The sequence below is a fragment of the Coffea eugenioides genome, chromosome 2, assembly GCF_003713205.1.
Source record: "Coffea eugenioides isolate CCC68of chromosome 2, Ceug_1.0, whole genome shotgun sequence".
NCBI lineage: Eukaryota > Viridiplantae > Streptophyta > Magnoliopsida > Gentianales > Rubiaceae > Coffea > Coffea eugenioides.
The window spans coordinates 49901660-49927997 of record NC_040036.1 but is presented as its reverse complement, the minus strand read 5'-3'; the positions used below and the strand labels follow the sequence as shown (position 1 = coordinate 49927997).

Here is a 26338-nt window from a genome sequence, read left to right as displayed (position 1 = left end):
GTGGGTTTGAATCAAAATTGGCTCCATTCCAATAAACCCGAAAAGAAAACAGGTCAAATTCAGATCATCCACAGATTGACCCGATAACCCGTTTATAAATTAAAAAAAAATTTAATAAATATAAAACTATTTTATCCAACTAAACTAAGTTATTCTTTTTTTTCTCCCAAAGTCATTAATCACTTAATCCTGAATAAATTTGTTTAATTTGTGTAAAGTTGAAATTATTATGTTTGGACAAATAATATATTACATTATTTTCTACTTTTATAGTCTTAGTTTATTTTAGATTTGATTTGGAATAAAGTACTTTTACAGTGTTTTAATTTATTTCAAATCTGATTTGGAATTGTTTGATCGAGATTTTTATTACTTGATTATGTAATTAGCCTTGTACAAAATTAATTCTGTTAAAAACTACAATGGTAAATTAGTAAATTAAAATTATGTTTCAGGCTATATCAGATCAATCCGAAAGTTTTAGGTTCGTGTCATTTATCACCACTAAATTCAATCCTTCTAAAACGAACTAATTCCTAACCTAGCCACTGACTGCAGCGAGGTACCCACCTGAGGCTGTTACCTTTGCCTTCTGATATCGTTCATACACTGATATCGGCTCCTGTCACAAAGCTTAACTTGCCCCACTGAAATCGTCCATAAGATGGAAAAAGAATTTGAGATCCATCAGGTATTTGACATTTACAGTTTCCTTCATGCACATAATCAAGAAATTCATGGAAATGCCCTGATGCCACCCATATATGTTGCCTCAACATAAGCAGATCCTTCTCTTGAAAATTCATCCCATGAATCAGTTGATAGTACCACGAAATCTGCCAATTTTCCGGGAGATACTGATCCAACATCTTTATCAAGAAAACATCCATGAGCAGCCCATATGGTATATCTACATGAAAGAGATAAATTAGTATTACACTAAAATTGAGAAGAAGTTTTTGCGATCATTTGTAATTATAATCTGTCTGCATGAAAGCATTATAGGATAGAAAACCAAATCTCCGATTGAAAAGGGAGTAAAATCGAGAAAATTGCTTGATTCTGAGACAGGATGATGCATTCTGGAAAGTGGAAGTTTACATAACATTTTCCCACTATACCAACTCATGCAATTCTTTTCTCAACCAGCTTCTTTTAGTTAAAAAAAGAGAAAAATAATATGGTAGCACGGAGAAGAACAAAACTGATACCAGTTTTTATGGCACCTAAAGAAGAGTATGACTATATGATCTAGATTTTAGCAAAATGAATGCACATATCCTATGCGCAAAACATAGATAAATTGCTTGATAATATAGGAGAGGTGTCTTCTCCCTCGAAGGATGGTATATTAGCTTACACACACGTATTGTCCTATGTTCCCCAGGGATGGTGGACTTTAAACCCTGGACCTCACATGTGAAGGAAATGTCAAGGATCTTCAGCACTTCTGCTAAAACTTATTCGTAATCCAAGAATGCAGTAAGTATAAGAGAAAGCAAGGCTCATAACATATGAAAGGAAAGCCAAGACAACCAATAGTCAAGTTGTAAAAAATGTCTCTGTCAATTTCCCAGCAGTGTGCTTCATTTAGCCATACTGTGCACATTGTCAATTATGGAGTTGGGTAATTTTGCATTCATTTTAAGTTAATTCAGACAATCAATTATGCTGAAACATCTTCAAAAGCAATAATTCAGCAATAAAAGTTTTCTTTTTAGCTAGGGCCAGCCAGAATCACTCTCACGTCGAGTTAAATCTTTGCTCCAGTGATATCCCCATTTCTATTTTGCTTTATAAGCTACTATTCTACTTAAAATTATGCTGCAGAATTTTGTGTTTTGGAATAGATTCAGCTTCACACTCGGGAGTTTATGATGGTAAGCTACCAATAAATCTTGAAGCAATTATAAGACAATCGATGCTTAAGGCAAAAGCAAAATAAGATAATTGAAATCAACAAGAAAAATCCTTGGTTTCTTTGACCTTAAATCCTGATAAAGGAAAGGCCCCATTGCCTTGAAGAAAAACATAAATCATATCAAGGTTAAATATACAGATAACCAAAGTAAAGAGTTTGAAAATGTTTCTTACGCTTTTAATGCATCACTCAGATTCATGCACTCTGATGATGACCAAGCCTCGTGCCAACCAGAAGGTATTCTTTTCATTGCTGTCCTTATGCTTCCTAAAGGATTAATATCTGCAACCTGAAACAATCAAACAAGATGATTTGAGAATGCAACTTTCACTGCGATAAACAAGTCCAAGTATTTTGACTGAACCCATTGACAAGAACACAATAATAAATGTGGGATCTCAGCACAAAACTTGCTGGCAATAAATTCTCACCGGCCAATCGGAGCCAAATGCCAACTTTGTACCACTGGCAAGAAGTGACTGGAAAACATAAGATCCTTTTGTTGCTCTCTCTATCCCAAGTTTCTTTATTGCAGAATCAGCATCATCCAGCATGTGATCAGGCTGCAAGATATTGGAATTTAACTAAAACTACTAATGCAAAAATGTGGAAACATGCTTGTAAAAATAGCAGAGAGACGTGGATTCTGTGGCTGATCTTGTGTTGGAAATTACACAAAGTGAATGTAGAAAAGAAGAAGCAAAAAGCATGCGCACTGGAAAATCCAAAAGGGGTTGCACCACAGGGTCTGGGGAGCAACTGGAATTCTCATTCCTCCCCCTAAATTGAAGGAAAGATGTTCGTCCATTATAGTGTTGTAAAGCTTTTATAAGAGCAAAAGGATCCACAGCTTCCCACTTACCCAGTCATCCACAATTTTTCTTTCAATGGATTTCAACTATTAACACCCATCCAAAATCCTGATACACGGTTTAATATGTATGAACCTTTGATTTTACTAATGTGTGTCTAGATAATGTCTCCAAGGATCACCTCGCATGTTCAACTTTTATTTATGAAACAACACACATGAGTTCTGAAGGTTCCAAATATTGGTAAAACACAACATAGATTTATTTAAGAATGATGATCTTCTCAGTTTACTAATAGAATAGTTGCTTATGCTTTAAAACTTACAAAGGAACAAATTGTTCGCTCTTCCATTAGGTCGTTCTAATGTGATACATCTTAGTTGTTCTCTTATACTTTCATTCTTTTTCTAAATTTTAATACATCATTCAAAGAGGCTTAGAAATTTAGATACAGAAATCCTGTTGTCATAGATTGGAGATACACAATCATTTGATACTTTTCAAAGGCAAGGATTGACAGTCTTGGATCATTTTTTTCCCACCAAATGAATTATGTTAAACAAAGCAAAAAGAAAAGAAAATGGATGGGATCCAGTACTTACAACAGGAGCTAATATAGAAATATTGCAGACTCATCCAGTTAAGCCAGGGGAACATTTTTCATCTAGAGTGTTTACATAAGACCATTCCAGTCAAAGAAGCTGTGCATTAAACGTGCAAAGCAAAGGGATGCATTTTACACACTATTCATTATGGCAGAAGTCTGGACAGTGTTTATGGTGTTGATTGCACAAAGCGAAGTTGTCACAAGAGCATATTTGAATTTCAGGAGTTTATGAATGGAAGATAAAAAGAAACAGAATTTAATGAGGAAGAGTTAGTAAAGGGAATAAATTATTAAGTAGCATTAGCCAGCAGAAGTTGCGAGCTAGATTAACCCTGATGCAGCAGTGTTCTTTTTTTCTTTTATTTTTTTTTCAAGTGCACGTGCGAGGGCTCCAAACCGGGACCTCTCACTTGCACTTCCTCCCCTGGAACCGCCCAACCGCATGCCCTGCCCCCCCCCCCCCCCCTGATGCAGCAGTGTTGAATGAGGTTAGTGACAAAGGATTAGGATATATAGTAATGCCGCAATTTTAAGCATGTAAGTGAGATACCTGAACTGAAGCAATAATAGCTTGTTCACTAAATCGGGATGCCATACCAGGCACCAAATGCTGAGCATGTTCAATCTGCAAGTATTCATTAGTATTGGAGATTCATCTTACTGAAGAAGAATAGTACCACAAATCAGGCAAGAAGAAAAATGAGAACCCCTATCTTGCACAAATTATAGTCCATCAGTTTTTAAGATTTACCCTAAACCTTCTGTCCCTGAACCCATTGTGAGAGACCACTGATGCATACATGTCCAATATCAAGGCATTTGCCTTGTCACCTATTGCATGTATGGCAACCTGGAAGGATGCAGAAGCAACATTGTCAATATCTTTAAACACGAAGAACTAAAAAAGAGGATCGGATCTATGCAACATGATATAAATCACCTGAAGGCCAGCTTTATCTGCTGAAACAGTCATTCCATGTAGACTATTAATATCTGCTACTTCTAGACCAGAATTATGAGGTTCATCAACATAAGGCTAGATAAAAAGTGGATATGTATTAGTATGATTGGGTAAACTCATAGCCCAAGAGGAAAATATGGCAAACAGAAGTTCACCTTCAAAAAGAAAGTTACTTTAGCGTAAGAAAATCATGCTTACCTCATGGAAAAGCGCACTACTTGACCCCAATGATCCATCAGCAAAAGCCTTTACGCCACCCAAGTATATCTTTTCACTAAGCTTAGGGCCTGCCTTATATTTTAAATCCTGGACAAGAAAATACAATCATTTAGGACGAAAATTAAAGGTCATGAATTAAGTTAGCAACCCATGGTTTCACGCATTATACTCCAACTGGCCCAGATTGAATGTCTTTGTTTGACTGGGCACAGATTTCAAAGAGAGTTAAAGATATAATAATTGAGAATTCAGCAATATGGGGACTCCACCAAAGCAAGTTTATTAACATTTAAGGAGATAAAGGGGAACTTGCATCAGGCTTCTAACTTCCTTCATGTATATAACTGTTGAAAGAGAAGGTATATGCTTCTAGCCGATAAAAGTAGCCATTATCTTGGGATGTACTTTAACAGCAAGTAGGAATTCAATTTGGATAATTGGTATTGATAGACCTTCTTGTTCAAGATTCAATAAAACACTGCAGCATTTTAAAAAATAGTTCAGTAAAGAGACAATTTATGGAGAAGTGAAGATACATGGTCTACCTCTTGTCCTAGAACTCCACAATAATTTCTAGAAATATCAGTATAAAAGTAACTCTTTTCTGTCCAAACCCTTAGAACTGAATGGAAGGATGGTACTAAATTACCGGAGGCATAATTCCATCTCCTAAAACAGAAGAGCTTAATGATTGATTAGAAAATAGAGCATTCAGAGGCATAATTCTAAGAGAATCAGAAACATCCTAGAAATTCACCTTAAACTAGATGAAACAATAGTCTTGGAACAAGATAAGTGTTTAGGCAATCTTCGACACATTATAGATTCAGCACCACATACAGCAGCATAAAAACAGCATTGTTCAGGATAAGTTGTCATCTTCAAGTCACATAATCACATTACTGGAAACCATATCTTAAGACAAAAAGGAAAAAAAACAGCGGTCTTCAGAACACAAAGAGAATTTACAGAATCTTCTAAAGATTATACATGCAGTAAAACATACACCAGTACAAGACAGAAGCAAGAAAATGGAACAAAATAGTAAAATGAATTGAAGTGAAAAAGACAATGAGCTAAGGAAAGATTGACCACTTCAACATAGTGCAATTAATACCTTTGCCCTGCAACACCGCAAGTAAATCTTTATGCTCCTAATATTTAGTCCACATGCATGTGAAACATTAACAACCTCCATAAATATATTTTTTTCAATAAACTGCCAATCATATCCAGTAGGTGGGCCTGGTTACCCATTTTACTAATAAACAACCTCCATAAATATAGTAGCATAAAAGAATCTCCATACTTTTTCATTCCACTTATCATGTTGATATTTGTGTAGCCTAATGTCATGCCCTGACCCTGCAGACCAAAGAAGCAACCTGAGAGTCCAGCTGTTTGGGCTCTGTACTCGCTAGCGCAAAATGCATATCCCAAGTTGGACTTGAGTGCTCAGACTTCTGGTATCACACTCAAACCCCCCCCCCCCTCCTTCTTCTTCTTCTTAGGGCCCTTGCATCCTCACAAGGCCCAGCCATAACATCACTAAATCCAATAATTACAAAATCCTTAGTATATACTCAAACCAAGTATTTTGCAGTCTGCTATAATTATGTTGTTGCCCCATTCAAAATATCGCCTCACTTAAGGTGACTAAGCACCTTTCATAAATATTTAAACAGATTTTGCCTTTCCCAATAATCTAAAAACAGACATGTATTGCTCCCAAAAAAAAAAGCCATACACGTAAACGTGCCCATGTTTCTATTGGAAAGAATAAGCAGACTCTGATCAACATCTTTCCAACCAAATCAGCCCAAGTATACACATCTGCAATCATGAAAAAAGAGTAAACTGAGTTTATGCTGGATTGATATCCTTAATAGAGCACTCAAAGACATGCTTCACAAGTTCAATAGAACCAGACAAATGAGCTTTTAATTTGTTGGATCCAGACACTTAAATTTTCGAATCAACTTGAAAGTAGAGATACCAATTTGGTTTCCCAATTATTGCATTTAGACCTAATTACTAGCTTTCTTGGTCCTCTCCTAAGTGCTTTAGCTATTATCATAGCAATAGCAACACTGAAATATTCTAAGAACCTTTTTGTAACAATACATGATAACATGACATACATTCAAAGAAGAAGTCTCAATGACGAGCATGAAGCAAGAACCTGAAAAATCTTCCCATGAGGTTTCTGTTGATGAACCAGGAAAATATCTCCCAACATCAACAACTGTTGTCACACCCCTCATTAATGCAAGATTGCTAGCTCTCATAAGAGCTTCCCTTCTCACATCTACTGAGACTTCTGGAATGCATGACGTGATCAGTTTCATTGTAGAGTCAACCAATAAGCCTGTAGCTTCTGCAGTCAATTTCTCCATTATGAGGAAAAGTAAAAAATAATAATAATAATACTAATAATAATAATAATAAATAAATAAAACAAAACAGTCTAACTTCTGTTTAGCAAGTTGAATCTTGCCATGAATTTGAAAACGGAAGTCAACATGTATGCTGTCTTAGAACTGTGGCAGTGTTCATAGGTGTTTTAGTTGACAGGAATCATAGAATTGCATTGTGAAGAAGATGGCATGCAGCCCGAAGTACTGAGGAGATGAAGCCACCATGTAATTAAAATTATGCCTAATAAGTTGCTGTTTGGTATTTATTGCTGTTTATCTATCAGTCTTTATTAGATACAATGAATCTCATTTTAAGATCAATGAGAAAATGGTTTTCTCAATCTCATTGACTGCTTGGGAGAAATGAAAGCTCTTTTGCAATGCTATAAACATTCACCGAATTGAAGCCTACAAGAGCACTGAGTTTGGGCTACCTTTAGAGAAAGACTCCAACAACTCAAAGTACATTCAATTACCTTATAAGTTTTTTAACAAAAAAGAAGTAAATTCATCCAAGCAAGTAAAGTCCCAGCCCAAATGCAATGACAGCAAGAGCACTTTTATTTGCACTAATTTCAAACTAGAAATCCCCTAAAAACTTTGAATAATACAAAGCATCTTTCCAGACCTAGATAACTCAGCAGCCATGAAAGGAACAGAACCATCTTATAACTGCAAATACCTCTCAAGTAGTTGGCTGAAGAATTCGCATGAAGTAGAATTTTCAACATTTTCCATTCCTACTTTCCTTCTCCTGACCATCAACCAACCGTCCTTCTAAACACACTAAGCATGCCTAATTCATCTCCTAAAAACGTAAATACCTTGAAAAGTTGCAGAATCACTATACTGTTGCAATGTTAAATGTTACCAGAGGAAGCGCGTACTGATATCTCTGAGAAAATCTTGGATAAACAGAAAAAAAAAAGTCATTTTAAAGAAAAACGATTGGATAGACAAAGCAATTTTTTTTTTTTTTTAATAACATGAGAGTAAAACTGCAAACAGGTTACTATCTACTCTTTTAGGGGCCAGTTTATCCTGTATTTCCAAGCATAAATATTTTGTTAACCACTACGAAGAATCTTTCCTTGCTGCAAAGAATGGTGAGAATTAGATTAAGTCTAGTTTTGTGTGACTGCAGCTTATTGTTACTTGCGTCTACTGAAGTCCACCCACTTGTCTTGACACAGACAATATTGCGATTTAAACTACCAACAACTTGGCCTCAGGATGAGAAGAGCTATTCTGGAGGAAAATTACAGCGTCTTGAAAACAAGAATAATTCATAGATAATTGTTCTTAACTGCACTCTTCAATAGACTTGTATTATTGGAGTCAAACTACTGATCCATCTAATCATTTCTTATGTAAAACGGAGAATGAATAACACTTTTTCTTTGACTACCTTTAGTATTAACTAAAGAGTCATTCTTCAATTGGAAAATTTTGCCCTGAAAATCACAAGCAAATGATAGACAAAATCGTAAGTTGAAATTACCCCCATTACTGTTTCTAATAATAGCTCCACCATCTGGATCATTCATGTAACTAGATGTCCCCGCAAGTTTTAGTGCTAAAGAGTTAGCCAAGCCCATGTGGCCATCTATCCTTGACAGCCAGACCTGCATAGAAGAATACATGAGCTTACAACGACAATACCTGCATCCCATGGTAATTCTCAAGGTGAAGTGCAAGCAACTTACAGGATTATGGGGTGTAATATCATCAATCCAAGAAGCCATTGGCAGTTCTCCTCCCCAGAAGTCATTATTCCATCCTCCACCCAATAACCAAGATCCTTGTTTCATATCTTTATAAGTTTTGGAAACAAAAAAGGGAGGGAGATGCTCTAAGTTGAGGCACAAATAAATGATAAAAAAGAAAAAGAAAATTTATGCGGGCAGCAAAATAAAGGAAAACAAGAATCAGGAATATTCATAATTTGGTGCAACTGCACGGAAAGCCCCTATGAGACAAGTACAGATCAATCTTCATGTTCTTTGAGTTATTAAACAAGTACAGGCAGCTTAGAAGATTTAGCCTACTGATAATCATGTTTTTTACTTCACAGTCGCAAAAACCAAAAATAGAATATATACATATCTCAGTTCTAATGGCAGAACAATGTACTCAACATCTGCTAGTGTGTGAGTACAGAATTTGGTGTTTCCACCGATCTGAGGAATATTGACACAACTCTCACACTCTTCTTCCTGTTTTTCTGGTTATTTTTCCTCAATCTTAAACGTCAACAGCTCAAAGGCTGAAATCAGCAACTATTCTGTCCTCAAGATCCTCTATTTTCCAGAGTTAATAAAGCCCATTCCATGACCAGCCTTTAGAACACCACATTTGAGATAATCAAACTAGAGTCCGAAGAGAGAGAGAGAGAGAGAGAGAGAGAGAGAGAGAGCAGAATATAATACAACTATTGGACTTGTTATTCAAAGCCTAAAATCCACAAAATACATTTATGCAGCAGCACATCAAATTTAGCTAAAAAGAAGACAACTCCATCATGGGAAAATTCATTTCAATAAATCAGAAAAGGTTACACCCTGTAATTACCATCATAGCCCTTCTCTCATATATTCTGATGCTTCAGATTTGAGACAAATTCTCCACCAGATAAGTTAATTTAGAGAAAGGTCGACTTAGAAAGTGATTCCTAATGCACCGTCGGGCAATTTGAAGGCAATTTCTCATCTCACCTGGAGTAGATTAGGAGAATGAAACCTTTCAAATACAGTTATGGGGTGATCAACAGCTTTGACCTTGATATCACAAGTCTAGTACCTTGAAACCTTGTTAATGCCTAATGCGAACTAAGAACTTATCAGAGCTTCTCAATTAATAGAAACATAATTAGCAATAGGAGAGAAGTCAGTAACATCACCAAATGGCATAACCTACGCAAATTATGTAAAAAAGTATAGGGTAAAATACCAAAAACCCCCCTGTGATTTGCCTAATGTACACTTTACCCCCCTCTGGTTTGAAAACCTACAATTTAACTCCCTGCCGTTTCAACTAAAGTGAAAGTCTGACGGAAAACATCTAAACTAACATCTGAATGGAAAATGTCAAAATTACCCCTCTATAAGTCAATCCTCTTTTCTTCCGGTCTCTTCTCATCACAGAAAAACCCAATTGGCCTCAAACAACTAAAATCCTCCCGTTTCTTCTCCTTCCCCTCTCCATCTCCAACCCCATCATCAACCAATGAATCCCATCCATTTTTCTCCAAAGTACTACCAGTAATATTATCTACTTCCACACCTAAATTATGCTCATCTTCCACCCTCTTTTCCACAGCATTAGCCCTGATTTTTGTCTCCTCTTTTTCTTCTTTTCCCCAAAATTAACACCTAAAATCTCAACATTTCCATTTACCAAATTCTTCTCCTCCCCCTGTGCCACTACTTCCCTATCTGCAGACTTGACAAAGTAAGGAGAAACAACTCGAACTTCCTTTTTTGCCTTCTTCCGACCACCCTCTTCGCCACTTTTTCTTTTCCTTGATGCAATCCCACCGTTATTTCGAGATCCATTTTCCAAATTCTTCTCCTCCCCTAATAACACTACTTCCTTCCCAACCATTTCTGTCCCATTCTTCAAATGACCCTGTTCCCTCTCCATTCTCTCATCCCTCCATTTCATGATTTTTTCAGCACAAGGCCGACGAATTTGCCAACAGGAAGCACTGCTTTCAACTTTACTGCCCTTATAAACAAACTGTGAAAACAAATTATCTAGTGCAGTGTTCATCGAAACCACCGAATTACCAGGAACATTATCCTGACTTCTGATTCCGGAGTCCATTTTCTCGCCAACACTGCTCCAGTTCCTCTTTGATTGGGTTGCTACATTAAACAAGTTGATGATTAGTCTTGCTGGCGGCATGTAAAGCGTGACCAATTCATTTTCACAGCAATCCAAGTGGTCGGAAAGCTATGCGTGCCGTACAAAATGGAGCCCTGATCTGCACTGCACACTTCTCTAGCACCAAAGGAATCCATGATCATTTGTCCACTTTTACTTGGGATAATCCTGAACTTGGTAGAGAGAATGCTTTCGATAAACACACGGGGGTATCTTTGGCAAGTGAAAATATTATCACAACCACAACTCTTAGCAGAAGTGCGTGGCACTCAAATACTGTTATTGTAGATGTTTTCCATCAGACTTTCACTTTAGTTGAAACGGCAGAGAGTTAAATTGTAGGTTTCCAAACCAGAGGGGGGTAAAGTGTACATTAGGCAAACCACAGGGGGGTTTTTGGTATTTTACCCAAAAGTATAACACTTTCCACCAACAAAATGCTGCACTAGGAAATCCACTGATATCAAAGCAGATTATAAACCCCAGCTTCAAAGATGTATTCCAAAAGCTTGAATGTCTTTTCGTAAAACTATGGCACTTTGGATATTGAGATTCTTAAAATTGCCAAATCTCTTCCGGTGGCTGCTCTTCTCCTCCCCCGCCCCCGCCCCCGCCCCCCCAAAGCCCCGGGTGATGTTCCTCTGCCAGCACATCTGTCAAGATAATGCTTTTGGCTAATAATACATCATAACTAATAGCATTCAAAGGCTACAAAACTAATCAGTTCGTGCTGAAGGCAGAACATATATCCCATGCTTATGAGCTACTAAAATGCATACAAAGGATAAGCATTTTTAAACATTTCCCTTTTGACTTTTAGACATGTTTTATATTTAATGCCTTGAAACAAGAAAGTTATAACCAGGTTGCTTTGTCCCCATAAAAGAACCTCTTTATTCAATCATCAGAGTTAACATAAAGACTTGAAATGACTAATAACTAAAACCTCATGGACATGTAACACAGACGTTGAATGACCAAGACTATCGCAATGATACAAGACCCCATATGAAAGCTACAAGACTATCGCAATGATACAAGACCCCATATGAAAGCTACAGTAGTAGCATAATAGGTTGACTAAACACTTAAATCAGGCCCCAAGGACCAAGCTTACCATTTGAAACATTAAAAACACATAAAGACATAAGATGAAACATATCGAGTATGATATTCAATGTGTGGAAAAGAGTGATACAACCCCTTTGGAATTTTTAGTTTCGTAACAAACAAATAACCATATGAGAGGACATAAAAAAGAACATACTTGCTACAGCTTCCTTCACTTTGTCCACAAAATGATCTTTACTTTTTACATCATGAAGCTCTACACGTGCCATCTGTTTCCCATTTCAGGATCAAAGTTAGTATAACAAACTTATGACATCTCCTAAGCACAGCAAGGGCCATTAATCTGGAAATTTACCCCTAACACTGAGGCTATTCTTCATTCGATTCCCAAACAAAAAAATAAGCAACTGAGGATGGAATAGAGTTCCAAGTGTGAATCCCCTATTTTATTGTCTTATGCAAGTACGAAGTTGAGTTAAATAAGTAAACCTTTTTGTACGAGCAAGATAACCCATATCAAAGCCTTTTATGTAATTCTTATATCAAGATCTTGGAAGTAACAGATGCAATAACCTTCAATAATCAGTTGCATTGATGGTGAAGTGAACAAAAAAGATAAATTGCTTTTCTTTCAGACCTGTGTGCTCAAGCATTTTAGTAGGCCTAGGTTTGGGTTAAAAGGTAACAGAATCAGATTAAGTAGCAGCTAATTTACTCACGTCTTAGCTCTTTATATGATGTAAGGTGCTTCATTCTTTTTATATTTCATCAACCAATATTAGAGCACAATGCTTTTGAATCTTTTACAATTAATGTTTCTAATAGTTTAACATTAATTGCCACATAAATATATTTATAGCTTGTATTAAGCTCATATTTTGGGATCCCAACAATAGTTGAATTATTCTTATGATCTTGCTTAGGATAATAGTTAAAGGTGAAAGATCACAATAAGAAGCAAGAATTTCAACAGAAATGGGAAGCAATAACCTTCTTTACTATAAAAGCCTAAAAGCAGCTCTAGTTAATGACCATCTAATTGAAGATAGGGATACACTTCAAAGATTAGAAGTAGATTATTTCCAGAGTAAAGGGAAACAATAAGAAACAAAAAAAAAAGGAAAAAAGAAGATATAAAAGAGAATTTTCTTGTCACTCAAGCCTGTGACAGCCTGCGACAATTAATTGTGGCATTCTTTTCTTCAAAAGAAGGTTTCTGTGTTAAATAAAGCCGTATGGAGTTCGATAATCTGGTCTGCTGTTGAGAATGGAAAAATGACATTTTTAGTTAGATTGATCCAAAGAAATTGTAGCTTTTAGAATCAATCAAGAAGCCAATTTTCTACCAATTAGATATTAAGAGCCAAAATTTATTACAGTAATTAGCTAAAGGACCTAAAAAATTGAAGCTTCAAGCTTTGGATAATATAGCTACTGGTTATGACCATTTGTCAGGCAACTGTGAACAAGAAGGATATAGATGATCAATAGGACCCAGAGTATTTCCAGCAAATACTTAACAGAGCAATCTGTTGGCAAACTCTCCTAACCCCAAATTACCCCCACCCACCTGCCCAATTTATCACTTTTATCTCCTGTAGAGTCAAAGTGATAAAAGTGGCAAGTAGTCATCCTGCCCTACAGACATGAGTAATTTGATGACGCAACTCATAGAAACATGTTAAACTTTGATCTCATAGGTCTCCACTAATGCCTAAAATTACCCTAATACTTGATGCCAGACAAATTAAAATAACTGTCATGCAAAAGGCTTATGTTAAATTCATGGAGCTCCAGAAAAAAAATATGTAATCACTTCATTTCATTACTTGTGCAGATTTTGTTCATACTGATTCTCCGAATGAGTACACGTGAGTTGGTTAGAAAGTTAGTTAGAAAGAGAATAAAATTCAGTTAGCCGAGTCTGCAAAACAGTTGACCAGTTATCACTTGTATATTGCTATAGCTGACTGTAGGAGTTGGGATCATGCTTGTACATTTCTGTGAATTTCTCTCCCCTCAATAAGAATTCTCCTGCTTCCCTTTCTCTCTCAATCTCTCTCTCTTCTTTCTCTCTGAGCCTCTCTTTACTATCTCTCTACCTTTTCTCTGATCATAACATCTGGTATCAGATCTACTGATCCTCGGACCAGTAGATGCGATTCCTCCACAAAAAAAATGGCAGAAGGAACTCGATTGAAAAACAGTTGAAGAAACAAGAAGGGAAAATTCAAGGATTAATGGATTCTACACAGGGTGCCATAAGATCATTAGAGGAGAAATTGGGGGCCAATTCGGGCAGCGTTGAATCATCAGTAGCAGAAATGAAGGGATTTATGGCAGCTCTCTCCAATCAATTCAATAATTTGATGAAATTAGCAAATACAGAGAGGGACTCTGGGCACTCCTGACAGAGTCTTACAGGGGGAAGGACCTAGGTTTGGGGAAACTGGACGGGTGAATCAAGAAAGAATTTTGGCTTTACCAGGGGTTCCAAAAGGTGGAGTTTCCCCATTTCAATGGTCAGAATCCCAGAGAATGGTTGTGAAAATGTGAAAAATTCTTTCAGGTGTATCAGATTCCTGAATGTCAATTAATGAATCTAGCTAAATTACACTTGGGGAACAACTAGGCAGACATTTGGTTCCAGAGTTTCAAGCTAGATAAAGGGGAAATGAGCTGGAAGGAATTTGGGAATGAGTTGTACGGAAAGTTTGTAGAAGTGGGAGAAATGGATGGTGTTAAGAGAATATAAGTATTCTTGTAGATAATAAATTAGTAAGGGTATTCTTGTAAATAGTTTTTTAAGTTTGTACTCCTATAAATACTAGTTGGTCACTCATAATACTGTGACTAAATGTTTTCCTCCTAAAGTACCTGTTCTCATGGTATCAGAGCAAAAGTCTTAGGGTTAGGGTTAAACATCTAGCAAAAGTCTTGCTCACGTGATAGTGGTCATCGCGTCACGCGATACTGTTCATTGACTTGTTCATGCGACTGTTCAAAAATACTGTTCACGCGTTACTGTTCATCGCGAATTTTGACTGCCTTTTGTTTGAAGTGCTATTCGCTATCGTTGAAAGTTTTGCTAATGCGGTTACCACTGACCAAGTTGAATCAAGTTCTTCAGCACATGGGTCCCAGAAGACTATTACTATATCCGAGAAAGATTATGTTAAATTCCTATAGTACCAAGTTACAAATCATGCATCTCTTCCCTCTGCTTCTTTAGCACAAAAAGGTAATGACTCATGAATTATTGACTCCGGGGCTACTGATCATATATCAGGTACCTTTAAAAAATTTTTTAATTTTCAAAAGTCTACTTCCTTTTCTCATGTTTTTTTAGCTGATGGATCTACCACTAAAGTTAAAGGATTAGGCACTGTAGAAATTAACCCATCTCTTCCGCTGTCTTCTGTTCTTTACGTACCCAGTTTGCCCTTTAATCTAATTTCTGTTAGTAAGCTCACTAAATCTCTACAGTGTTCAGTTACTTTTTCTCCTGATTTTGTTGTCATTCAGGATTTAAAGACAAAGAGGACGATTGGTGGAGGGCATGAGCATAATGGTCTTTATTTTCTCAACTTCAATGGTCCGATTGCATGTCCCGCTACTGTTTCTCCTCTTGAAATTCACCGTCGTTTGGGTCATCCGTCTTTACAAAATTTGAAAAAGTTGGTTCCTACTTTGAGTCAGTTGTTTTCGTTAGAATGTGAGTCTTGTCAGTTAGGAAAGCATCATCGTGTTTCTTTTTCTCCTAGAGTCAATAAACGGGTTTCTGAACCCTTTATGCTAGTTCATTTTGATGTTTGGGGTCCTAGTCGAATCGCTTCAAAGTTAGGTTTTAAATATTTTGTAATCTTTGTTGATGATTTTTCAAGAGCTACATGGCTTTATTTAATGAAAGATCGTTCAGAATTGTATTCCATTTTTTGTGCATTTGTTACAGAAATAAAGAATCAATTTGGTGTGCCTGTACGTATACTTCGCAGTAATAATGCGAAAGAATATTTTTCCACTCCTTTTAATACCTTTATGACTAAGTCCGGTATTATTCATCAGTCCTCTTGTCCTCACACTCCACAACAGAATGGAGTTGATGAAAGAAAAATTGGACATTTAATCGAAGTTGCTCGGACACTTTTGTTGCACATGAATGTGCCCAAACAATTTTGGAGTGATGCAGTTCTAACTGCATGTTAATTAATTAATCGCATGCCATCTAATATTCTTGGAGGCCAATTACCTCACTCCGTTCTTTTTCCTCATGAATCTGTGTTTAAATTACCTCATCGTATTTTTGGATGTGCGTGTTTTGTTTATCAGCTTGCTCCCTGGGTGGATAAATTAGATCCTCGTGCTATTAAGTGTGTTTTCTTAGGATACGCATGAGCACAAAAAGGGTATAGATGTTACAGTCCAGTTTTAAATCGATTTTTTACTTGTGCTGATGTTACTTTCTTTGAATCCACTCCATATTTTATGAAACACAGTATGCCTTGTGAGTTAGACCAGTGTCCCTCTTTTTCCTCTCCTGTTTTACCAGTCCCTTCATCTTTATTACCTGAGTTATCTAGTCCACCAGATTCTATAGCTCGATTATCTCGTCCTAATCTTCAATTTTATTCTCGTCGTTCCATGGTTGAGCAAGTTCCTGATATGCCACGCACTTCACCAATTAACTCTCAATCTTTAAATCCAGGTATGACGCCCTCCTCTGAGTTAGATCTTCCTATTGCTTTACGCAAAGGTAAGAGACATTGTACTTCTCATCCTATTTCTAATTTTATTTCTTATTCTCGTCTCTCTGTCATATTCTTCTTTTGTTGCTTCCCTTGATTCTGTCTCCATTCCTAAGTCTATTACCCATGCTCTTAATCATCCTGGTTGGAGATTAGCTATACAAGAAGAGATGTCTGCTTTGGAACAAAATGGTACTTGGGATCTTGTCCCTCTTCCTTCTGGTAAGCCTGTTATTGGTTGTAAATGGGTGTACACTATAAAAGTGCAGCCTAATGGTTCTATTGATCGATTGAAGGCTCGTCTGGTAGCTAAACGATTTACTCAGGTGTATGGAATAGACTACTTAGAAACATTTTCTCCTGTTGCAAAGATTACCTCGATTCGTCTTCTTATCTCTTTGGCAGCAACTTATAATTGGCCATTGCATCAGTTGGATGTGAAAAATGCATTTTTACATAGAGATTTGGAAGAAGAGGTATATATGGAACAACCTCCTGGTTTTGTTGTTTAGGGGGAGAATTCGCGGTTGGTTTGTCGTCTGAAAAAATCTTTATATGGATTGAAACAGTCTCCTAGGGCTTGGTTTGGCCGGTTTAGTAGTGTTGTCATGGAATCCGGTCTGACAAGATGTGGAGTAGATCATTCTGTATTTTATCGGCATTCTAATGTTGGTAAGATTTTGTGAATGTTTGGATACCAAAATTATCCCAAATAATATTTCGCTTGCATCACAAACACATTTTCCAACCTACCTTTTTATATTTCCAACTACTTTTTATCTCACATACATCACATCACAAAAAGTGCTACAGTAATTATTCCAAATAATATTTCAAATAATACACTATCCAAACAAACCCTTTATTAGTTGTTTATGTGGATGATGTTGTGATTACAAGTGATGATATTGTGGGGATCCAGAAACTTAAATCCGATCTGCAAGCAAACTTTCAGACAAAGGATTTTGGTCATTTAAAGTATTTTCTGGGTATTGAGGTAGTTCGATCTAAAGATGGGATTTATTTATGTCAAAGGAAATATGTACTAGATATGCTGAGTGAAATTGGGATGTTAGGTTGTCGACCTATGGATACTCCTATGGATCCTAATGTGAAATTAGTAGGAGATCAAGGTACATTACTAAATGATCCTAGACAATATCGAAGACTTGTGGGCAAATTAAATTATCTCACTGTAACGAGACCTGACATTTCGTTTCCAGTGAGTGTCGTTAATCAATTTCTTGAGACCCCTCGTACTAGTCATTGGAATGCTGTTATACGGATTCTTAGGTATCTTAAGAGTGCTCCTAGAAAAGGGTTGCTGTATCAAAATCATGGACACACTGATATTGAAGGATACAGTGATGCAGATTGGGCTGGTTCTACCTCAGATCAAAGATCGACCACAGGATATTGTGTGTTTGTTGGTAGTAATTTAGTGTCGTGGAAGAGTAAGAAGCAAACAGTTGTCTCCAGATCAAGTGCAGAATCTGAATACCGCACTATGGCTCACACTGTGTGTGAGTTGGTTTGGTTGAAGAGCATGTTACTTGAACTTGGATTTGAGCATAAACAGCCTATGAATTTAGTGTGTGATAATCAGGCGGCTGCTTATATTGCGTCAAATCCAGTGTTTTATGAAAGGACAAAACATATTGAAGTTGATTGTCATTTCATTCGAGAGAAATTGCTTGATGGAGTCATCAAGACATCTCATGTACCGTCTGTAGATCAACTAGCTGATTTGTTTACCAAGAGTTTAGGGGGCTCTAGGGTGAAATACATTAGTAACAAGTTGGATGCTTATGATATATATGCTCCAACTTGAGGGGGAGTGTTAAGAGAATATAAGTATTCTTGTAGATAATAAATTAGTAAGGGTATTCTTGTAAATAGTTTGTTAAGTTTATACTCCTATAAATACTAGTTGGTCACTCATAATACTGTGACTAAATATTTTCCTCCCAAAGTACCTGTTCTCAGATGGGATAGAAGCTTTCAATAAGCTGCAACAGACCACCTCTGTGTTAGCCTACTAGGAGAGATTTGAGGAACTTTGAGCCTGGTATGGATGAAAAATCCTGGCTGGAGTGAATCCTTTTCATCTCCAGTCTCTTGAGTGGTTTGCAAGATGAGATCAATGCAGTGGTCAAGATGCATAAACCATTCTCACTTCAAGAAGCCTTTGAAACTGATAGGGGTCAAGAAATTGCTCTTGAAGCATTCTCCAAGAAATCCAAATCTTCCTTCAAGAATAGCATACATTAGCCTAGCTCTGGAGTTTTTTTTTTTTTCTGGGAACAAGGGAGAAAGCAGTTCCAAGCAATCTGTAGGGTCCTTCTCTAACTCTGCATTCAAGAAGATGAAGACCACATGGTCTAGATGAACTCTTGTTTTGATGGCTAACAAATAATGATGTGAAATACTAATGTTTGTGATTTGTTAGATGGCGTAAACTCAAGCTTGGAGCTCACAAAGTAGAATGTTCAAAAAGCTTCAAAAGAAAGTGCTCAAACATTTGGGAAAAGTAAAGATGAAAAATAAGAAGGAATAAAGATTGTCACTTGATCGGACGTCCAAAGCACCAGAATGAAGATATTCCTTATTATCAGACAAAGCATTGGACGCATAATGAATGGTCGGCCGTCCGGACATTGAAGCAAATCACATCAGATGAAGTGTCAAACATTAACTCACTCCATCAGCGGCCCAAAAATTAAATGCAAAACTTGAAAAGCTACCGATCTCTCTCAGACACACGAATCACCTATCAGCCGTCTAAAATTCCAAGAGAAAACAACCCACAATTTGATCGGATGCAGTATCGGATGAAGACGCAATCAATCAGACGTTTGAACCCTCCAATGACTAGTTTTTACCTAGTCATTTGACTGTTGGAGAGAAGTTTGGGGCAAAATTTCACTATCTATAAATACCTCCAAGTCTGAAAATTAAAAAAACTTATGCCTACATGAATTACAAGCTTTGTAAGAGTGACTTTACAGAAAAATACTCTTTATGTGTGTACTTGTATTCGGTGTGTGAGGTTGAAAAGTGAGAAGAATTCTTCATTGGTTGGGTGGGCATTCAATTGAAGCTTAGAAAGGATTGACTAGAGAGAGTTGTAAGACCATTTGGCTCAATTAGAGTAGGGAAACTTAGTGTGAGTAAAGGGTGAGACCTTCTTTGTACAAGTTGGTTTACTTCACCAACATTGAAAATAGCTCTTAGTGGATTCAACTCCAAGTTTGGAGATTTGGGAGTGGACGTAGGCACCAAGGAGGGTGGCCAAACCACTATGAATTGGTTTGTCTATCTTTTACTTTGTTTCTCTTTTCATTTGATTGTATTGTGTGGATTAATTGTCATATTCTTATTGCATTTCATTTGGTAGAAAATATTGGGTGAATTCGCTATCATTTGTGAAAATTTCTATCAACCTAATTCACAACCCCCCCTTAGGTTGCTTTAGGCCTTACAAAAGATCACACCTGCAAAAAATCCATATAGGAAGTAGCATCATTTGTGTTTCAAATGTGGAAAGAAATTTGGTCCTGCTCATGTGTGCAAAAGCGAAGGTATTCACATGCTTCTAGTGGATGATGAAGATCAGAGTCAAATAGAGGAAGTTGAAGGCAAAATTATTGAATACAGTCGAAAGATCAGCAAGCAAGATGTGGAGCTGTGTGTCCATTCAATGACAGGAGAAATGGTTTCTAGTACAATCAAACTGATTGGACAGATGGAGGATACTGAGTTGGACATACTCTTTGATAGGGGCAGTACTCACTGTTTCTTGAAAACAGCAGTGACTGAAAACTTTATAGATCAATTCGAAGCCCACAGACCATTCAAAGTTAGAGCATCTGATGGAAAAGAACTAGTCTGCAGCAATTGGATTCCAAAGATGAGATGGTCTATGCAGAGCATACCTTTGAGCAGGATGTGCACATCTTGGATTTGGAGCCATATGACCTGATTTTGGGGGTAGATTTGGATGAAGGCCTATAGTCCAGTTTCATTTGATTACAAAGAGTTGAAAATAGCATTTGACAAGGATGGAGAACAGGTGGTGTTGTTTGGGAAGAGGCAGCCAAGGTGTCGCAAAATTGGGCAGAAAATCCACTGAACAGCATTACAGGTCAAGGATGGCTAGAAGAGTCATGCAACAATGTAGCATGATCAAAGTCAACAACTCACAAGTAACCACAGATCTTGATTCTTTACATAAACTACTTGCTGAGTACAATGATGTGTTTGGAGAACCTAAACAATTACACCCCACCAATCATTGGATCATCAAATTCCCTTAAAAGCTATGCCAAACCATTTAGGATACCACCTTATAGATACCCTCACCTGCAGAAATCTAAAATGGAAAAACAAGTCAAAGACATGTTGAAAAGTGGCATCATTTAACACAGTCATAGTTCATTTGCTTCAGTTGTTTTGTTAGTCAAACAAAAAAGGATGGAATATGCAGATTCAGTATTGACTACAGACAACTAAATAGGTTAACCATCGAGGATAAATTTCCAATCCCCATTATTGATGACTTATTTGATGAGTTATATGAAGCCAAAATTTTAGCAAATAAGACCTCAAATCTGGTTATCAGCAGATCAAAATGGATCAAAAGACATCCACAAAACAGCTTTCAAAACTCACCAAAGTCTATGAATTTATAGTCAAGCATTTTAGCTTGACTAATACCCCAGCCACCTTTCAAGCCTCGATGAACTCCATCTTTGAACCGTATAATAGGAAATTTGTCTACAAGCCAAACTTGAAACTCACTTACAACACCTCAAACTTGTTTTAAATGTTCTCAGCACCAATTCTCTACTAGCCAAACTCTCCAAATGCTCTTTTAAAAAGTCAAGTAGAGTATCTAGGACATGTGGTTACAAGTGCAGGTGTGATGGCTTTGAAAGCATGCTTTCGTGGCCCAGGCCTATTGATGTCAAAAGTCTCAGGGGATTCTTGGATTGACAGGGTATTACAGGAGGTTTATCAATTGTAATGATTTAATTGCAAAACCATTAACTAATTTGTTGAGAAAGAATACTTATGAATGTTGTGAACAGGCCAATATAGCTTTTGAGCAATTGAAAAAGGCAATGAATAGTGCTCCTGTTCTAGCTCTCCTTGATTTCAGTAAATAGTTTGTACTTTGAGACGGATGCTATCCACAAAGGTTTAGGGGCAGTGTTAATGCAACAAGGTCAGCCTATAGCTTTTATGAGCCAAGCGTAGGGATTACAGAACCACTCTCTATTAATCTATGAAAAGGAACTACTGGCATTAATCACAGCAGCGAATAAATGGAGACATTATTTGCTGGGGAGTCACTTTGTTATTAAAACTGATCACCAGAGCCTTAAATTCCTATTAGAACAGAAGATTACTACACCCTTACAATAGAAGTGGCTTACCAAATTCATGGGACTGGATTATGAGATACAATACAAGAGGGGGAAAGACAATGTGGTTGCAGATGCTTTGTCTAGAATAGGAGTAAATGAGGGTGAAACTTGTGCAATCTTTACAGTTAACCCACTGTGGTTGACTGTTGTAGTGGATAGCTATAATGGTGATCCCAAAGCCAAAGAGTTGCTGGTTGCTTTGACAACTAAAGCTGCTGACATGCCAAAATTCTCTTATAGTCAAAGATTAATCAAATATAAAGGCAGAATTTTCATAGGAACAAATGGCATTTTGAGGCAGAACTTGTTATCTAGTATGCATGAGTCATGTTTAGGTTGTCATTCTGGAAATCAAGGAACTCATCAAAAATTGAAGAGCAATTTCTACTGGCCCGAACTCAAGAAAGAAGAGGAGTTTGTGCAGAAGTGTGAAATTTTATAGTTGAAAAAGGGAGAGCATTGCAAGTATCCAGGATTGCTGCAACCATTAGCTGTCCCTGATCAAGCTTGGCAGCACATATCCATGGATTTCATAGAGGGGTTGCCTAAATCAGAGGCATGCAATGTGATACATGTGGTGGTGGATCGTTTCACTAAGTTGGCCCATTTCTTTACTATGACATCACATTTCACTGTCAAAGGAGTAGCATAGGTCTTCATCAGGTGTTTAGGTTACATGGACTACCTCTTAGCATTGTCTCTGACAGAGAGTTTTTACAAGCATATTCTGGAAAGAGTTGTTTTCCAAATTAGGAACACAACTGAATTTTTCATCAGCATGCCACCTCCAATTTGATGGACAAACAGAGGGTTAACAGGTGTTTCGGAACATTTTTAAGGTGTATCTGTTTTCAACAGCCACATAAATGCAGGAATGTCTCACAGCTGTTGAATGGTGGTACAACACTAACTTCCGTACCACTTTGAAAAAGTCACCTTTCCAAGCACTATACGGTTATCAACTACATCAGTTGAGTCTTAAGGGTGGATCCTCAGCAGTGGCTGCAGTTGATGACTAGTTGAATGAAAGGAGTTAACTGGAACATGTAACTGAAGGAGAACTTGCTCAAGGTACAAAATATGATGAAGCAAGCGGCTGATAAGAACAGGACAGAAAGGAGCTTTGCAGAAGGAGAGTATGTATATATGAAGTTACAACCTTATAGGCAAACTTCTGTAGCATTAAGGAAGAATCTTAGACTGTCTTCAAAATATTATGGACCTTATAAGGTGCTGCAGAAGATTGGACAGGTGGCCTACAAAATAGAACTTCCTGTAGGGTCATCGATTCATCCAGTGTTCCATGTGTCCCTACTGAAGTCATCAACAAAAGGGAACGTTGTGCATACAGAATTGCCTCAATTCACAGAAGATGGAGTAATGAGGGTGGCACCAATTGCTGTATTGGATAAAGGGGTCAGTTAGAGGAACAATCAGAGTGTCGATCAGGTGCTAATTCATTGGGAGAATCTGGATTTAGCTGATGCAACTTGGGAAGATGTGCCTGTGATCAGGACTCAGTTTCCAAAATTTCAATCGTACACACTAGGATTAGTTTAATGGGGCAGTGATGCAATGACTTCATTTCATTACTTGTGCAGATCTTGTTCATACTGATTCACTGAATCAGTACACATCTGAGTTGGTCAGAAACCTAGAAAGGGAATAAAATTCAGTTAGCTGAGTCAGCAAAACAGTTGAACAGTTATCGCTTGTATGTAACTACGGCCGACTGTATGAGTTGGGATCATGCTGGTACAATTCTGTGAATTTCTCTCTCCTCTATAAGAATTCTCCTGCTTCCCTTTCTCTCTCAATCTCTCTCTGCTCTTTCTCTGAGTTTCTCTTCACTTTCCCTCTATCTTTTCTCTGATCATAACAAAATATAAGATAACATAATCCTGTATGTATAATTTAGCCATTTCACAAGAGATACAGATTAAAAAGGTAATCACCCACAGCTGCAAGAATCATATCACAAAGCATACTTTATGTTTATCAAGACAGCAACTTATAAGCATATACACTTGAAAAGAGAAATGTTACAATTAGAAAAGTAGAATGCTGCTGAACCTGTAATCCTCCAGAAATTAAGTGCACGTGGGAATCAATAAATCCAGGAACCACCATTTTGCCCTCAAGATTTAACTCCCGAGTGCCCGGTCCAGCCAAATCCTGAGTGGACATAAACTCGGAATAAGAAAAAATAACAGTTAGCAATCTGTCATATAAAACAGCCATATAACCATTTTGCTTTATTTCTCGTTCCAAGAAAGGTGTCCATCATTCTACTTGGTAACAGACAAGATTCACATCAAAGTGCCTTTTCTTTCTGTTCCTTCTTTTAAATGGCTTACGAGTTATGGAAGAACGAACCAAAAGAATAAACAGCTTTGAAAAAGCAGAAACTGCATCTGACTGATCTTGATATACATAACTGGAATTAAAACTTAAATCTTGTGAAATTTCTAAGACTAATGCTTGCAACCGTCTCAAAGAAACAATATACCAGAAGCTGGGCAATTAAGTTCGGTTATTGGTCTTATTAAACATTAACTACTTGCATTTGGGAACGGGCTATAGCAACTAAAAATCTGTTACTGCCTACCAATTGGTAGAATCTTATTGCTTTTTGAATCCCATCACTTCTTTTGTTGTTTCAATTATCATCTTATTATTCCTTGTTTACTTCACAAATATTAACATCTATTAATAATATTATATATAAACTTAATTTCAAGAAATCCATCCAATTCAACAAAATTACATACAAAAATCTGCCGAACACCAAATGCAACAAATTTTCTCTAGGAACAGAGTCAAGTTTTCTACCTTGCTAAGACATCATTAGTTTCCCCAATTAAAAAGAGTACTCAATCGAAATAAGTAAATATAAATTGAAGAAAAAACAATTGAGAACTGCGTGAAATAAGACCAGAAATTTAAAGCTAAGGACAGAGAAGAGTTGCAGTTTTACCTGGACAGAAGAGTAGTCACCAACTTGAATAATTCGACCGCTGCGAATGGCCATGGATTGAGCAAACGGCAGAGAATCATCACTGGTGAAAATGGTTCCATTGGTCACAATCAAATCTGCCACTCCTCTTTGTACAGTTTTACTTCGAAAAATCTTCAAAAAATCTAACAAAAACGGAAAAAAGTTCAATTGAAATGTAGACAAATGCTTCCTCACATAAAAAAAAAAGGCAAAATAAAGAAAGATTATCACTTACTTGAGAAGGAGGAGGAGAAGGTGGTGCAATTATTAATGGTGTTTTGGGTAAGAAGAGGAAGGGAGGCTATGGAGAGAAGGATGGCCATTGTGGCTGAAACACTCAACCACCGTACTCTCATCTTTGTCTAATACTGAGTGTAAATTTCTGTATGATGGATGGTAGGTATTGGAGAAGCGAAGCATGATTTAATTTTATCTGTTGACATATTAAATGCAGCCTCAGCCTCATCAATCGAGCCTCGAACAATCTAAATGTTCTATATTATTATTTAACAGTTTTTGGGGTCTTTTTTTTTGGATAGTTTTTTAGTGTAATAATTCAAGCATGTAATCTTTTAGTGTTTGTTTCTTGTTTACCAAGTTATGTCTGATTCAAAAAAAAAAAAGAGTTATGTTTGATTAAGAGAATTAGGTTGGATGATAATTAAAGAGGATTGTAAGTAGGAAGTTCTGAATTTAATACCTTCCACTTATCTGAAAAAATAAAAATTCATGTTTGATTATAAGTAAGGAGTATTGACATTATTTTTAGTTAGACTAAATGGTCCAAATAATCATTAAACTATTCAATAAAACATCAAAAATTTCTCCATCTCAAGTGTATCGTTATTTTTATTTATTTATTTTCAAAAAAATGATGAAAAAAACTGATTAAGTAATTATTTAAGTTTATTTTTGTAGGTTTGTGCGAAGAAAAGTAAGACAAGACAAGGAAAAAAATGAATGAAAATTCGGGAAAATCAACAAAAATAACCCATTTTCCTTGCCACCCTAAAACCCAATTCCTTAACCCAAAAAACAAAAAAGGATAAACAAACCCAACAATAATCACAGGCAAAATGAGATAAAAGGCCATGCAAAACATATCAAATGAGAAGAGAAAAGGCTGAAAAAAGAGAACCCATTGGCTCATTCTTTTAGCTAGGAGTAGCCCTCCACATGGCGGCCCCTCATTAGCCGCCAGTGATGAGGCTGCCCCCAGCCTCACCTCTCAAACCTCTGTCGAGCACATGTAAGTATGTAACTTCGATAAATT

At 36.9% G+C, this 26338-nt stretch overlaps 1 protein-coding gene across 3 annotated transcripts; it reads right to left on the bottom strand.

Moving 5' to 3' along the window:
* Positions 1–422: 422 nt before the first annotated feature.
* LOC113762369 (protein LONG AFTER FAR-RED 3) lies at positions 423–25466 on the bottom strand. 3 transcript variants are annotated; one of them, XM_027305792.1, is made up of 15 exons: positions 25301–25466; positions 25045–25208; positions 24141–24242; positions 12090–12162; positions 8644–8750; positions 8439–8562; positions 6703–6897; positions 6268–6353; positions 4500–4607; positions 4281–4376; positions 4092–4190; positions 3891–3965; positions 2353–2484; positions 2095–2210; positions 423–910 (listed from the first exon to the last, which is right to left on the bottom strand). In XM_027305792.1, the coding sequence occupies exons 1-15, from the start codon at positions 25419–25421 to the stop codon at positions 736–738; spliced, it is 1773 nt and encodes a 590-aa protein (XP_027161593.1). In that variant the 5' UTR covers positions 25422–25466; the 3' UTR covers positions 423–735. The 3 variants fall into 3 exon arrangements, with proteins under 3 accessions (XP_027161593.1, XP_027161594.1, XP_027161595.1); XM_027305793.1 differs by lacking the exons at positions 12090–12162; positions 25045–25208; positions 25301–25466 and having other exon boundaries at positions 24141–24227; XM_027305794.1 differs by lacking the exons at positions 12090–12162; positions 24141–24242; positions 25045–25208; positions 25301–25466 and adding an exon at positions 9509–9589.
* Between the last annotated feature and the right edge of the window lie 872 nt (positions 25467–26338).

What these genes read in the sequence shown, in the direction of transcription:
- LOC113762369 (XM_027305792.1), bottom strand. Translation starts at nt 25,421, where the DNA reads ATGAGAGTACGGTGGTTGAGTGTTTCAGCCACAATGGCCATCCTTCTC. An exon ending in CTTCTCCTCCTCCTTCTCAA is followed by an intron (nt 25,209 to 25,300) that starts GTAAGTGATAAT and finishes CGTTTTTGTTAG; the next exon opens with ATTTTTTGAAGATTTTTCGA. An exon ending in CTGAGTGATGCATTAAAAGC is followed by an intron (nt 911 to 2,094) that starts GTAAGAAACATT and finishes TCTTTCATGTAG; the next exon opens with ATATACCATATGGGCTGCTC.